The 16464-nt window shown below is 41.2% G+C and overlaps 1 protein-coding gene across 1 annotated transcript in view; it reads right to left on the bottom strand.

Annotated features, from left to right (window-relative positions):
• Window positions 1-7541: 7541 nt before the first annotated feature.
• The window catches only part of Uhrf2 (ubiquitin like with PHD and ring finger domains 2), an 87210-nt gene continuing 78287 nt past the window's right edge, over window positions 7542-16464 (bottom strand). Inside the window, exons 15-16 of the mRNA XM_028894679.2 lie at window positions 9567-9665; window positions 7542-8551 (exon numbers count right to left, since the gene is read on the bottom strand). Of these exons, the coding sequence (XP_028750512.1) occupies window positions 8405-8551; window positions 9567-9665 (246 nt within the window). The 3' untranslated portion in view covers window positions 7542-8404. The remainder of the gene's footprint in view (window positions 8552-9566; window positions 9666-16464) is intronic.

The following is a 16464-nucleotide window of genomic DNA, read 5'->3' as shown; positions in this document are numbered from 1 at the left end:
GGCAGTGAGAGCACCCAATCCAACAGCTACATTTACATTGTTACCCTTGCTTTTGACTGGCTGAAGACAGTTTGGATGCCTGCTTACCAGAGAAGGCCATGCTGGCCCTTTTCATTATGGGCCATTTGTAATTTAACCTCAACTTGTAGAGTAAGTTCACATAGCTTTGACTCATTGGTAGTAAGTCCAGAGTCGATAAGCCAAGGACTGGTGGTCCTGAGTGGATGAAGTCCTAAGTGAATGTGTGTTATTGACAAGGACCAGTGCGTCAGACTGCTGGGAACTGACAAAGCCTTATCCATGCCAACCAAGCTCAGGGAATTAGCCGAGTTCCTTGTCCTTGTGCACATATTGGTAGTGTGTGTAGAAACTAGAGATCACAGCTTACTCTTCCTGGGTGACTGTAATCCGAGACTGTTCCCTACGCAGATCTCCTGTTGAGACAACTAACTCCTTCTCATGCTGTGTATAGTAAACTTGAAGTTCCAGGTTGTTATGTAGTTGGTACCACTTCATCAGAACAAGCATGGCCCCCCGAGCCAGTGTGTCTGTCTGCCTGACTGTCCATTCCTTTGTCACCTCAGTCAGATTGCCAGGGCCAAGCTATTCTGGATGCACCAACCCTTCAATCATGTTCTCCCGCATCTTTTGCATATAGTCCACACCTTATGACCTTAAGATGGCTGCTCTATATCCAGGTATCACATATGCCAGCTAGACGAAGAGAAAAAAAAGCAAAAGGCGTATTCCATCTTTCCAAACAGTTCCACCCAGTAACTTCTGCTTACATTTTAACAAGAACCTCACTCCTTGCTACAAGGGAATATGGAGAGTTCTATTTGGGCATGCTGCTGCCCGAGATGAAATGTTTATCAAGAAAAGGGAAAGGATGAGTTTGCAGTGGGCAGCTAGCCTACCTGCCACAAATAAGTTGCTCTTTAAATAGCAATCACTTATGATGCTCTTACCTGACAGCTACTATGTTGCTGTGATGCTCTCTGCCTCCTTGTAGGTAGCTCACCGCAAAAATTACTCAACCACTAAGCTTCATGCTAGCTAGTGACCTGAGCAGGTTTGTGTGCTCTTGTGAATTCTGTGCAAGCGTCCACATAATCTCCCACATAAAAAGCATATAGAACAACTTGTTTTAGCCTAATTAAAACAGGGCCAAAGCAATGGAGTCCCTGGTTTCCTTTTTTCCCCCTCCACTAATAAATAAGAGGTATTGAGCATTTCTCAGGTACTAAGTACCTTAATGTCACATTTGATCCTCACAAAATATGCCAAGATGCCTGAGGTCACACTTGATGTAAGAGAAAAAGCCAGCATTTGAACCTAGTTCTGGTGCCTGTCAGCCAAGCAGGAATTCACACTGCCATGGCAACAAGCAAACCTGAAGACTGCCTTTCCCAAGGAGGAAACCATTTTCTGAGCATAGGCGAGCATCCAAGCACAATGGTCCTTTCTCCGAAGTACCAGCATGTGAAAATTAGATGGAGCCAAAAGCAGTGTTCTATTTCGCTGAAGTGCTTGTGGTTGGTTGCTAAGGCCGTTTCCCCAGCTGGCCATCTATTACTTGTTTTCTGAACATAACACAGGTGACCACTTGTCCTGCAGGATCATGCCTCATGTGCTTCATGCTTTGCTGGTCCTCTCCCACCTCTGGGTCTTGGCCTGCAGGGGATTTTCCACCTGGAGCACTGCCCCCTCAAGTCCCAGCCCCCACACTTGTCTTGGTTCCTGTTCCCTCAGTACCTCGTGAAGGTTTTCCTTGAATCCCTGAGAAATGGGCAACTTTTCATTTTCTATCTCCGCAGTTTGTTCCCTCTTTTTAAAAAACTATTTTTGTTACTCAGTTTTTTGTCTTTCTGCCTTATAGAATAAGTGCCCTGAGAACAGCAGTCATCAACAGCATTCTTAGCACCGAGGGCTTCCTATGTTGTGTTCATTCCATAGAAACCAGTACTTACAACGTCTGCTGTGAACAGATCTTTCTAAGTTATGTGCAAAAACACCAAGTCTTAAAGACAGCCTCTGGCTTCATGTAGAATGTGCCCCTAATTAAAAACAGTTTTTGTTTATTCTGGTAAAACATCCTAAAGTTTAGCCCTCCAGCTATTCTTAGCTGTACAGTAAAATTGCATAAATAAAAAGTTGCAAAAATAAAGTACAAAGCTGTGTAGAAGTGTCTTTGAGTTGTTTTAGACAGGAGTCTCTAAAAGGCCTGTGCCTGTGTCCTATGAACTGGCCATCCCTCTGTCTCATGGTCCTCATCTTAAAGGATACAAGGACCCAAGAGGGCCCTGGCTCATAATGGAAACAATGAACTCCATATGCTTGGAAGCATACCTGATTCAGTGTTTAGCCCAATGCTCTCCAGACCACCCAAAGAGCTGATGTTTTAGTTCCCAAACTACTTATCTCGAGTGATTTTGCACCCAGAAAGGGACCCTTTAAATTCTATGTGGCCAAGAAAATATGTATTTTGCCGTTGGATATACCATGCCCCTCTTCTGGGTAAGACTGTATTTCATCTTTCTTTGCTTATAGAGATCTTTCTAGAACATAGGTCTTCAATGGATGAGTCTTCAGAGGTTGGATTTTTGTCAGTCTTATGCCAATTTGTGGTATAGGGTGGGGTGGGCCAGGAGAATCCTGGGGATCTGAAGGCCTTCCTTGTCTTAGACAAGCCCTCTACTTCTGAGTGACATCCTCAGCCCTTTAAGGTGAATTATACTGCTTTAAGAGATCCAGAAGCTTCCATAGCTGCTTCCAAATAAGGTATTGACACTCACTGTGCACTTTGATCTGTTAGGCTCAATCCTGCCTGAACCAAGTCAGGGAAACACCACCACCAGGTTCATTATCTCCAACCAAGTAATACAATTGGAAGGGCACTATGCATGAGCCCAAACCTGGGGACATGGCTAAGGATGCTGGAGACATGAATGAATGTCCCAAAGCCCTGACTTTGAAAACTAAATCCAGAAGGCAGTGATCTGAGAGCAGTGTTGGTGACAAGGGCCCCGGGATCATCAAAGAAACCCCAAGGGACTAAAGGACCAATTGTTCAATGCTAGCTAAGTGTAGGGTACCCTAAGATTTATGATCATGTGACTTTTTTCCTTGCTGGTGTCCCTTGTTAATAATGTGATTTCTGACTTCACTGACTACTTCATGTCACCTTTATTACTCTTTGTGATGGTTAATCTTGACTGGATCTAGAAATCAACTAAGACACTGTCCCTGGGCAGGTCTTTGAGGGTATTTCCAGAAAGGAGTAATAGCAACACTAAAGGCAGAAGTTTCTGTCCCACCAGCAACTCCCAAATACACAGCAGCTGCTTCCCAAATTACCACACAGAGGCTTAAATATTATTTAAAAATGCTTGGCCAGTAGCTCAGGCTCATTACTAACTAGCTCTTACACTTAAGTTAACCCATAATTCTTATCTATATTTAGCCACATGGCTTGGTACCTTTCTTAGTAGAGAATTCTTGTCTTGCTTCCTCTGCATCTGGCTGGTGACTTCTGACTCAGCTTTTCTTCCCAGCATTCTTAGTTTGGTCACCCTGCCTATACTTCCTGCCTGACTACTGGTCAATCAACATTTTATTAAACCAATTCCAGTGACAAATCCTTACAGTGTACAAGAGGATTATTCCACAGCACAACACCTTTGATCAGCAGCCCAGATGTGAAGCAGTCCCACTCTGCCTGCCCATGTAAGCTCCTTGCCTGTGATTCCATCTGCTTTGTGGCTTTGGCTGCAGCCATCCAGTACTTCTTTCAGTCTTCCACAAAAGACTAAAGACCAGTGGTTCTCCAGGAATCCTACAGGCCTTCAGCAGCAGACTGCATTGAGTAGCTACAGATTCTTGGCCTCTCCAGTGTAGTCATTGAGACTACCCAGCTCTCCTGTATAAGCTGATTTAATGAATCCCTTTTCATAATTCTGTCTGTTCTGTTCCTCCTGAGGACCCTGACACACTCTTAGTCCCTATTCAAGTGTCTCCCAGGGGTTGCCTCATGCATCTTTAGAAGCATGTCCCCTGAAGCCTCCCCCACTTCTCAGGGAGGGCAAAAAATCTCTGCTATTTTAGAATTAGATTTCTTCTCTCTAATGACTCAAACAAAGGTATGCTCAGAAAATGTGGTAGGAGGCAAGATCTGGTGCCAAGAACTGGCAAAGGTTTTCCATAAAAGCAGTGTTTTTTAAATGATAGTGGGTGACATTGATAGGCAACCTGGTAGCCCAACCCTTTCCTCTACATCACTGTTGCCAAGGGGAATATTTGTACAAATCCATTAAACACTTCAATTTATTCCCCATCAAAGAAGATGCCTTGTTTCTCTGTTAAAAATTAACTTCTTAATTGTGAGATGTTGGGCTGTGCATGTAGCTCAGTGCCAGAGCCTTTACCAGCACATTTGAGACCCTGGGTCCAATCTCTAGCACTACAAAGCAAAACATGCAAACATAAGTAAGCAAATTGGAATGAACATTAGAGAGAGCTTATAATTCTTCTTGAACAGAATCTGAAGTGGATGAGCCTTAGTGTTATGAATTTTAGGAATGAACCGATATTTGTTCATCCATTGGAATCAAAATACCACTAATGAAGTAATAAAAGCAGAGGGACTTGAGGGCATGGAAGGGAGCCAGATGCAGAGCTCAGGGTACTTTCTTGCTCAGTCCTGCAAACCTGAAACTGCTCTGAAAGCTGAAGCCTATTTAAGGAGCAATCTGTGTATTATGAATCTCATTTCCTTACTTTCTAAAGACATATACCTACTTTCTGAGGTTCGGATCAAGGAATCACAGACACATACAGCACAGACACTACACACAGACACAGACACACACACACACAGTCTGTGACACTGACCATACAGTGTCAACAGTTACCTTGCTTGCCTGGCTCCACGTATCATTTATGGTTCCTGTGGTGAGTTTAATCCATACAAAGTGCCCAGGTTAATTTGTTATGTCCGGGTAGCAAAGGATCCAGATGAAATTGATAACTACATTAATAATATCCCACCAATAAAATGCCACCCTATTGCCCTTTGGTGTATATTCAACCTGTCACACAACTTAAAGACCTGTTTTCATAGCTTCTTGGATCACTTTTACTGTTTGTACTTGTAGATATGAGTGCAGGTGTAGAGGACAAAGGCAGATGTCATGGATCTTTCCCTTATGGTTTTCCAGCTTTATTTTTTGGAAGGGTTTCTCACTAATCATAAAGTTCAGCAATTCAGTTAGGCTAGCCAGCCAGCCACCTGTTTCCTCCTCTCCCCAGGACACAGGTGCATGCTGCCATCGTGGCCTTTTACATTGGTTCCAGAGGACTCAGGTCCTCACGCCTGCTTGTCAGGACCTTTACCAATTGAGCCATCGCCTCAGCCCCACAGGTCCTTATTCAGCAGAGAGCAGTGTTATCACAAGCACCTCAGTCCATGTCTGACTCATCTGACCTCTTGCCCTTTGTGGAAAATCTAGAGCTTTATTCTAGTAAACAAAATAAATAGAACTCAATGGTATGAGAGCACTGATGGGCACCCCCACTCAGGTCTATCCAAGAGGCTGGGCTTGGAAGTACTGAAGTGTGTTAATCCAGGACCCTTTCTAAGAGTAGGGAAGCTGCACTGTGGTTCCACATAGGAGAAAACACTGGACCAAGTCCACAGAAACAATGGCAGGAGAGTTCTGAGCAGACGAGGGAGTGGAGGCTCTGGAGCAGGTGGGAGGTGAGGAGCAGAAAGGGGATCCATCAAAGCCCCTGGATAGTGTGGGATGTCTTTCCATGGAAGCAAACAATCTTCAAATTTAAAGAGCTTTTTAATGGAACTGCATGAAAGGAATCAACTGGTGCAATTAACAGGCCACATGCTTTCACAGCAGACACAAGAGAAACTTGAGTGCGGCTTCGGTCTTGTGCACTGAACTTTCATTGCACTCGTAAAAGCATGTGTGTACCTCTGAATATGACAGTTTTCATTTGCCATAGAAGGTGCTTTGAAAGATCATTGACAAAAACAAAAAACTTGGTGAGATCAAAGTGCTTTTATGTGACAACTGAAGTCACGAACTCCTAGAGAACAGGGTGATATGCAGAGGCCCAGGAGTGGTCAGTCATCCTTAGAAAAAGGCAGACTTCCCCCGTGGTGCTGCAGCTGAGGGTTTTACCCCCACTGATGCCAGCTTTCTGAGCAGCCACAGGCCCAGATGCAAACATTCTTTGTAAGTCTGGCATAAAGGATGGGGGTAATGGTAGAGTCAACATGCTTCACAACACAGAAACTATGAGGAATATTAAAGCTTCCCCAGACAGAAAAATCTAGATGCTTTAATTGATTAAAAGAGGCTATTTCAAAAGACAGTGAGAAAATACTCTCCATAAGAGACAAACAAGCTATTCAATTTGCCAATAGAAAGGACAACAAGCTAGTGTCATTTTGGAAGAGGGAACCTCACTTGAGAAAATGCACCCCCTAACACACAAGTGGGGCATCTTGATTAATGATTCATGTGAAAGGGTATGCAATAATCACTCCTTTCTGTTGGCAATTTTAACAGCTAATGATGACACTGTGTTCCCCAGAACCTTACTTTGAATTGAATGAAGTAAAGCAAAAAACAAAAATTAGTTTTCCATTTATCCTGAGGTGAGAGCCTACACAGGATGAAAGTACAGGTTAGAACTGCAGTTACCCCAGTCTACTGCACAAACAAGGGTGGGCTTAATAATACCTGCATCTTAATGGTTGGAAGGATTATGTTAATACACATAAAAATATGTAAGTCCCAGCATGCAGGAGGCAGAGGTAGGCAGATGTCTGTGAGTTCCAGGTTGGCCAGGGATACATAGGGAGACCTTGTCTCAAAAAAAGGGGGGGGGGCGGATAATACAACTTTCAACATTCATACTGAATATTAAATAATATTCATTAATAAAAACTTAATAAATTGTTGACAATAGATGTGTGTAAACATCTGTGTGTATTTGACCCACTTTCTGAAATAGTCTCACCTCTGAAATATGAAGTAGCACTGAAAATACTAAGAAAAAAACGGAAGATAAAAGTTGCATATACCAAAGGATGGAGTGACAGCTCCGCAAGGCAGAGCACATGCTGTTCAGTTCCCAGCATCCACGTTGGGTGGCTCCTAATCACCTGTTACTCCAGTTCCAGGGGATGTGATGCCCTTTTCTGGTCTCTGTGGGCACATGCATGCATGCCCAAAGTATATATACAGACATGCAAGAACACATATATACCCATAAATAAAAATTAATGAAAATCTTCAAGAAGTAGTTGCATATCATAGAACACCAGCATGTTCTTTTGAAAAATATCCCCATTTACAATTAAGCCAAAGGTGAAATGTGTCTTTACTGTATATCAGACTTCATTCTAGTTTTCATACCAAAATCAGAGTAAAGTATTTCAATAAGATACAATGAAAGCCAAAAACTGACTTACAAAACTCCATAGAACAAGTCAGAAGAATGTAAACAAGTAAAGCTAAATGTGCCGTTGTCTGATCATAAAATATTTATTAAGGAATACTCTTAAGGAATATAGTGAATATAAAATTTAGGATCACAATGTGAAGCAATTTCAATCTTCTCCAAAGTCAGCTCAGCCCTCATAATCTGCAGATGGAAACAACTAGTAAGAATGACTAAAAGTGGCCAGACTACGACAGATGTGGCTTTTCATAAACATTTACAACTAGAGCTTCGGACACCTCTGTCACTGCAAACCCACACCACATTACACTAATGCAGCAACAATGCATTCATATTGTTCTCATTAGTCATTAGTAGTCAATTTGCATAAAACACCAGAAAAAAACCACAATGGAGATCACAAATGAGTTAAAAAGTGAACCTGTTCTTGTAAAACACACTGTGATGGAAATAGACACATTAAAAAAGTATTATGCATATCACAGAAGCTGCGTTCATTCCAACAATCTCATCTGTCTTCTTTCCTAGAAAAGCAAATTACAAGAAACAGGCACAACTAATATTTGGGAGGCAGTGTGTAGCTAAAATCTCATTTAACTATTAGTCAATGATTTTTCAAACCCCCATAAATCTTTTCTGTCCTGAGGTAGTTGCAAAATAAATCATAAACTGGGCATCAACTACAGTGGAGGCTTTGACTCTTCATTCATTAAGATGAGTTGTTACAGAGAAGAACTACTTTTTGAAATCTAAAAGACAGTTGAGAATGGGCCTCTTACTACACACACAGGAAGATGGCTGTGGGAAAGAGGAGCAGCTGCTTCCAGATGAGAGACGTGGTCCAGCATTGCTTTAACCCTCCCCACTCATTTTAGACTGATACTGTCCAAAAGCCACCAGGAACAACACAGAAGCACGCAGATCACCGCCCTTTGCTGTAGCCAGGGAAGAAAAGGTCAAGTAGAGTCTGTAGCGTCTCATTTGGAATCATGATGTAATTCTGGCCGAGATCATGCCGGCAAGCAGGACAGGAAAAAACCTGGGCCTTAAAGGAGCGCTGTAAGCAATCCTAAGGTAAAAACAAAAGAAAATACACATGAGGGGAGGGGGGGGGGGGGAGGGAGGGAGGGAGGGGGACAAGGGAAAACAAGGAAAGAGGGAGAAAACAGCTACAATTATATGGACAATCACTCACCAGTTAGGTTCTTAATAAAAACTAGACACTTAGTGCTCACTACAAGAGCAAGGTGTAGGATGACCAGTTCTGAAGGCCCGAATCTGCACCGCACCATCTACCGTCATAGCTTTACTTAGACAGACTAAGATGTCAAGTAAATGACTCAAGGAGCTTACACTTCCATTTCCTCATCTAGTGAAGTGAGTGCTGAAGAGCAGGCATGGTTCCCACTACCTTAACCTGTAAGGCTGGATTTAATCCTGAAAGAACCCTGAAAAAATTAAGGTTATGCTCCTCAGAATTAAAATACATTATCAAATCATTAAAGATAATAGGTCCTCTGAAGTATGCTTAGTTCTACTAAATCCAGAGCTTGCTGACATGGTTAGGCATGAATACATATGTAGACAATGTTTCCATTTCACACAGGAAACTAAAATTCTGAAGTTAGATCAGCACACAAAAATCACACTTGGGTTCAGAAAGCTTCTAACCTGCCTTGGCTAACCTTGATTTTCGTCTTCAAGTACACTGACAGCTCAGTCAATCACCTGAGCATCCTGCCAGAAAGGACTTCTTATAAAATATATGTAACTCTTTCAGTCTGCAATACTGTCTGTAAAACACATACTCACTATTACAGAGAGAAGAGTGGCGGCATTATGGTGTCTTATCCTTCACTTTTACCCTTCCTCAGTGCCAAGCACAGGAAAATACTCTAACTATATGTATGAAAATTACTGTTATTATGAATTTTAAGTTGCACTTACCATCAAGATGTAAATAAAGTTTTCTAGCTAATAAATGGCTCGTAACTATCCTTCATGGGAAAATGGTTGTTCACATGCTAAAACAGGTGGCACCTACTGTGCTGGCAGACCGACAGGGAAAGTGGCACTGTACATACCTTACAGACGTTGTGAAAACACTCGGTCGTGACAGGCTGATACACCAGTTCCTGGCAGCACACACACATAAAAGATTGTTCCAGTTTTTTCAGAAAATTCTACAGTGGTGCCCAACAGAAGGAAAGAAAGAAAAAAAAAAGATTAATAGCTCAAACATACTAATCAATTCTAAATGATGACAGGAAATCTTTGTCACATTCAATATGCTTCCTACTAAGAAAATCAAGTAGTGACTTCCTAAGATAAACTAACTTAAATGAAAGAAACTAAGGAAACTTCCATCGACATCCCTCAAAACTTGCCAGTCTAGTGATAGCAACTACTTTATTTTTGTTTGCTCCTCTTTTATTTTGGGTGTTGTGCTTAACCAAGAGAGGTCTTTCCTAATACAGAGCAGACCGCAAACTAGTCTTCCTTTCTGCACAGTTACAGCTTCTACCTCTTGAGTGCTGGGATAACAGGAATGTGCTACCATGAGCAGCTATTTTTGCCTTAAAGGAGTTGGGATGGGAGAGTCTGAAACAGCCACATGGTCAGTGGAAAAGGAGCTTCATGTCGAGCTAACAACTTGAGACTCACCACTGAGAACCACATGGTGTAAGGTGAGAACCAACTTCTGTGAGTTATACTCTGACCTCCAGAGGTACACTAAGACAGACAGACAGACAGACAGACACACACCCCACGTGCCCACGGAAGGCTAGTTCAGTGGTACACCACTTGCCCAGCACTGTCAACACAACTGCCAACAGGGAGCTCATCAGAAGGCCAATCAGTGCTGTGTCCTTTGGTTCTGTAAGCTCCACTGCAGATTTCAGCAAATGACATGGATTAGCTGGTCAGTCTTTCTCTGTAATAAGCTACAATGTTTGGCTTTGTTTTTTATTTTTCAAACTAAAACAGCACTAGGCAATACCTCTAGTGTCCAGTGTTATAAGAAACCTATTATCTTCCTCAGATGCTTTGCACTATTTTGCCTCAACTTCCAATCCTGTATTTCCTAGGGGATAATATTTATTTAAAGTGAAGTACAAGTGTGAACATAATCAAATGATGCCCCGCATCTTCAAGAGCCTTCATTAGTTCCTATTTACCCTAGCTGTGTGTGTCCTTCCTTCCTTCCTTCCTTTTAGAAAAAAGGTCTCCCACACACAGAACAAAGAAAAAATATTAAGAGCCGCAAAGGAAAAAGACCAAGTAACATATAAAGGTAAACCCATCAGAATAACACCAGACTACTCAATAGAGACTATGAAAGCTAGAAGATCATGGACAAACCTCATGCAGACACTAAGAGACCACGGATGCCAACCCAGACTATTATACCCAGCAAAACTCTCAATCACCATAGGCGGAGTAAACAAAATACTCCAGGATAAAACCAGATTTAATCAATACCTGTCCACAAACCCAGCCCTACAGAAAGCACTAGAAGGGAAAATTCAACCCAAAGAAGCTAAACACATCCATGAAAAATCAAGCAATAGATAATCCCACACCAACATACACCACAGAAGGACAACACAACACAACCACAAAAAATAACAGGAATTAACAATCACTGGTCATTAATATCCATCAATATCAATGGTCTCAACTCACCTATAAAAAGACACAGGCTAACAGAATGGATAAGAAAACAGGACCCATCCATTTGCTGCATACAAGAAACATACCTTAACTCCAAAGACAGACACTACCTCCAAGTAAAGGGCTGGGAAAAGGCTTTCCGAGCAAATGGACCTAAGAAACAAGCTGGTGTAGCTATCCTAATATCTAATAAAATAGACTTCAAACTAAAATCAATCAAAAGAGACCAGGATGGACATTACATATTTATCACGGGAAAAATCCACCAAGATGAAGTCTCGATTCCAAACATTTATGCTCCAAATACAAAAGCACCCACATTCATAAAAGAAACACTACTAAAGTTTAAAATGCATATCAAACCCCACACATTAGTAGTGGGAGATTTTAACACACCACTCTCAACAAAAGATAGATCTACCAGACTGAAACTTAACAAAGAAATAAAGGACCTAACAGATGTTATGACTCAAATGGACCTAATAGATATCTACAGAATATTCCATCCTAACACAAAAGAATATACCTTCTTCTCAGCACCCCATGGAACCTTCTCAAAAATTGACCACATGCTTGGTCACAAAACAAATCTCAACAGATACAAAAAAATTGGAATAACCTCCTGTATCTTATCAGACCACCATGCCTTAAAGTTAGACCTCAATAACAACAAAAATTATAGAAAACCCACAAACTCATGGAAACTGAATAATGCCCACCTGAAACATCAATGGGTCAAGGAAGAAATAAAGAAAGAAATTAAAGATTTCCTAGAATTCAATGAAAATGAAAGTACAACATACCCAAATGATAAAAGGGCTGAGAAAGAAGTCAGAGAAACATCACCCTTTACAATAGCCACAAATAATATAAAATACCTTGGGAATAACACTAACTAAACAAGTGAAAGACCTCTTTGATAAGAACTTAAAATCTCTAAAGAAAGAAACTGAAGAAGATATCAGAAAATGGAAGGATCTCCCATGCTCATGGATAGGTAGGATTAACATAGTAAAAATGGCAATCTTACCAAAAGCAATCTACAGATTCAATGCAATCCCCATCAAAATCCCAACACAATTCTTCACAGACTTGGAAAGAAAAATACTCAACTTCATATGGAAAAACAAAGAGCCCAGGATAGCCAAAAGAATCCTATACGATAAAGCAACCCTTGGAGGCATCACCATCCCTGACCTCAAACTCTACTATAGAGCTATAGTAATAAAAACAGCTTGGTACTGGTATAAAAACTGACATACGGACCAATGGAATCGAATTGAAGACCCTGACATTAATCCATGCACATATGAACACCTGGTTTTTGACAAAGGAGCCAAAACTATACAATGGAACAAAGAAAGTATCTTCAACAAATGGTGCTGGCATAACTGGATGTCAATATGTAAAAGATTACAAATAGATCCATATCTGTCACCATGCACAAAACTCAAGTCCAAGTGGATCAAAGACCTAAACATAAATCCAGTTACACTAAACTTAATAGAAAAGAAAATAGGAAGTACTCTTGAACGCATTGGCACCGGAGACCATTTCCTAAATAAAACACCAACAGCACAGACCCTGAGCACAACAATTAATAAATGGAACCTCTCGAAACTGAGAAGCTTTTGCAGGGCAAAAGACACAGTCAATAAGACAAAAAGACAGCCAACAGATTGGGAAAAGATCTTCACCAACCCCACATCTGACAGAGGATTGATCTCCACAATATATAAAGAACTCAAGAAAGTAGACATCAAAGTACTGAACAGTCCAATTAAAAAATGGGCTAAAGAGCTAAACAGAGAATTCACAAAACAAGAACTACAAATGGCTGAAAGACATTTAAAGAAATGCTCAACATCCTTAATCATCAGAGAAATGCAAATCAAAACGACTCTGAGATACCACCTTACACTTGTTAGAATGGCTATGATCAAAAACACCAATGACAACCAATGTTGGAGAGGATGTGGAGCAAAGGGAACACTCCTCCACTGTTGGTGGGAATGTAAACTTGTATAACCACTGTGGAAATCAGTATGGCGGTTTCTCAGAAAATTAGGAATCGAACTACCTCAAGACCCAGCCATCCCACTCTTGGGCATATACCCAAGGAATGCTGATTCATACCATAAAGATACATGCTCAGCTATGTTCATAGCAGCACTATTTGTAATAGCCAGAACCTGGAAACAACCTAGATGCCCATCAATGGAAGAATGGATGAAAAAAATGTGGTACATATAACAATGGAGTACTACTCAGCAGAGAAAAACAATGAAAGCATGAAATTTGCAGGCAAATGGATGGAACTAGAAAAAATCATCCGGAGTGAGGTAACCCAAACCCAGAAAGACAGTTATGGTATGTACTCACTCATAGGTGGATTCTAGATATAAAATAAAGAACAATCAGACCACAACCCATAGAACCATAGAGGCTATATATATAGCATGGAGGTCCCTAGGACGACTGTGACATATAATAAATTTCAGTTTTACTCAATTATTGAAAAAAAAAAAATAGCCAAATGAATGGAAACACATGAACTATGAACCAAAGGCTGAGGGGCCCCCAGCTGGATCAGGCCCTCTGAATAGGTGAGACAGTTGATTGGCTTGATCAGTTTGGGAGGCACTAGGCAGTGGGACCAGGTCCTGTGCTCATTGCATGAATTGGCTGTTTGAAACCAGGAACTTATGCAGGGACACTGGGCTTAGTCTGGGAGGAGGGGACTGGACCTCCCTGGACTGAGTCTACCAGGTTGATCGCAGTCCTCGGGGAGGACTTGTCCTGGAGGAGGTGGGAATGGAGGGTAGGCTGGGGGTAAAGGGAGGGGGTGGGATGGGGGAGAATAGGGGAACCCATGGCTGATATATAGAACTGAATGGTATTGTAAAATATATGTGTGTGTATATATATATATATATAGAAAGAAAAAAGAATGTGTCTCCAGACATTGCCAAACAAAAAAAAGAAAGAAAAAAAAAGAATGTAAGTGTCTCCAGACATTGCCAAACAAACAAACAACAAAAAAAAATAGTCTCCCTATGTAGCCCAGGCTGGCCTGAACTCAGAAATCAGCCTGCCTCTGCCTCTGCTTCTGTGTGCTGGGATTAAGCACATGTACCACCATGCTTGGCTTGTTTGTTATCTTTTAAATTTGAAAAGGGTGGTTTTCAAACAGTCATAAAGGTGATCATCCATTTGGTTTTTATAGTAATAATAGATATTCTTTAAGATTTCTCCTTTTTACTAACAAAAATAGAATTTATAAACTCTTCAAATTAAAACATCAACAAATGCTACACTTTAAAAGATGTCTTGACACCAAATGGTATTTTAAGATAAGACTATGAAAGTTAAGTGAATTACAAACAAGCCATTAATGTGATACATTAAAAGAATATGCCACTACATGTTCACAGTAATTATTAGCTGTCAGGTCATAACAGTTGGATGCAGACATGTCAGATCTTATTAAGAACAAGACATCGGCCGGACGGTGGTGGTGCACGCCTTTAATCCCAGCACTCGCGAGGCATAGGCAGGTGGATCTCTGTGAGTTTGAGGCCAGCCTGGGCTACAGAATGAGTTCCAGGACAGGCTCCAAAGCTACACAGAGAAACCCTGTCTCGAAAAATAAAAACAAACAAACAAACAAACAAAAAAAGAAATGCCGGGCGGTGGTGTAAGTTTGAGGCCAGCCTGGACTACCAAGTGAGTTCCAGGAAAGGTGCAAAGATACACAAAGAAACCCTGTCTTAAAAAAAAAAAAAAAAAAAAAAAAAAAAAGAACTAGACATCCATGCCCACACATTCATGTTAACTCAGGTGGCTGTGGTGATATTTTGTTTATGCTCTAACAAATAAAAGTTTGCCTGGAGATCAGAGTGCGGAGCTAATTACTAGTTAACCACAGAGGCCAGGCAGTAGTGGCACACACCTTTAATCCTGGCACATGGGAGGAGAAAGCAGGAAGATCCATATTTCAAGGCCAACCTGGGCTACACAAGATTGATCCAGTCTAAAAGAGAGAGCAAAGTGGTGGAGGTTCCTGTCTTTGATCCCAGCATTTGGGATCTCATGCCTTTGATCCCAGTACTTGGGAGGCACTTGTCTTTAATCCTAGCACTAGGGAGGTGGAGACAGGAAGTGAAATGGCTGGGCAGAGAGGGGAATATGAGGCGGGAGGAGACAGGAGCTCAGTCCTTTTTGGTCTGAGAAGTCATGGAGGTAAGAGGTTGACTTTGGCTGGCTCTTTTACTTCTCTGATCTTTCAGCATTTACCCTGACACCTGACTCTGGGATTTTATTAAGACCAATAAGAATTCGAGCTACAGGTGGCTTTTCCCAGAGCAATATTATCTGCTACTTTGTCCCATGTCCATCCTTATCTGGAGAGCTCACTGATGTTATCTACCATTAACCAGGAGTATCTAATTGTTAACCTAAGTCATGAATAACAACTGAAGTATTTAAGTGTGGCTGAGGGAAATGAGTCCAACCTCACTCTCTCTTCATATCTGGGTCCCTTGCCTAAAAAAAAAATACCCTTCACAGAACAAAACCACTATACTCAGGCTATTAAAAAAAAAAATCTAAGCCTTATTTTATCAAGGCTCACTCAAGACATCAATCACATTTACAGGCAATGGAGATTTCTGACATAAAGCCAATCAATATTTGATCACCTTTTCTAATAAGCTTAATGCAATAATGTTAACTACCTCTCAACCAAAAAGGCAAACCAATCCCAGGAGTCCCTTCAGGCTAGATGAGAGGCAGATACCCCTTACTTTACTCCCTTCAGACACAGGAGACTTTAGCTGTTGCAAAAGAAGGAAATAAAGGCAACAGTGAAAGAAAAATCAGAAAGAGATGGCAAAATACAATATACCTAGCGCTCACTCACAGCTACCACCATCCTACTTTAGAAGGAAGGATATAAAACTACATCATACACAGGAGAACAAATTAACAAACAAAACAGGAGATACAATAAACCAAAGGAGTAGATAGCTCCCATCTGAAGCTTTTGCATTTGGTGAGCTCAGCTTAACATGAAATCCACACATTAACCTTATCAGCTCTCCCCAAGCCCCTCTGAAACAGGGTCTCTTCTATGTAGTCCTGGCTGTCCTGAAACTCAATATTTTGTAGACCAGGCTGACCTCAAACTCACAAGTCTCTGGCTCCTGAGTTCTAGGATTAAAGGCATGTACCCCCAGGCAGGCTTCACTTTAAAATTTAATGATTACAAAATCAAGAAGAAAAAAAAAATATTTAAAAATCTTTAAA

The sequence above is a fragment of the Peromyscus leucopus genome, chromosome 1, assembly GCF_004664715.2.
Source record: "Peromyscus leucopus breed LL Stock chromosome 1, UCI_PerLeu_2.1, whole genome shotgun sequence".
Taxonomy (NCBI): domain Eukaryota; kingdom Metazoa; phylum Chordata; class Mammalia; order Rodentia; family Cricetidae; genus Peromyscus; species Peromyscus leucopus.
The sequence above is the reverse complement of the archived record's forward strand: the minus strand, read 5'-3'. Positions and strand labels throughout refer to the sequence as shown.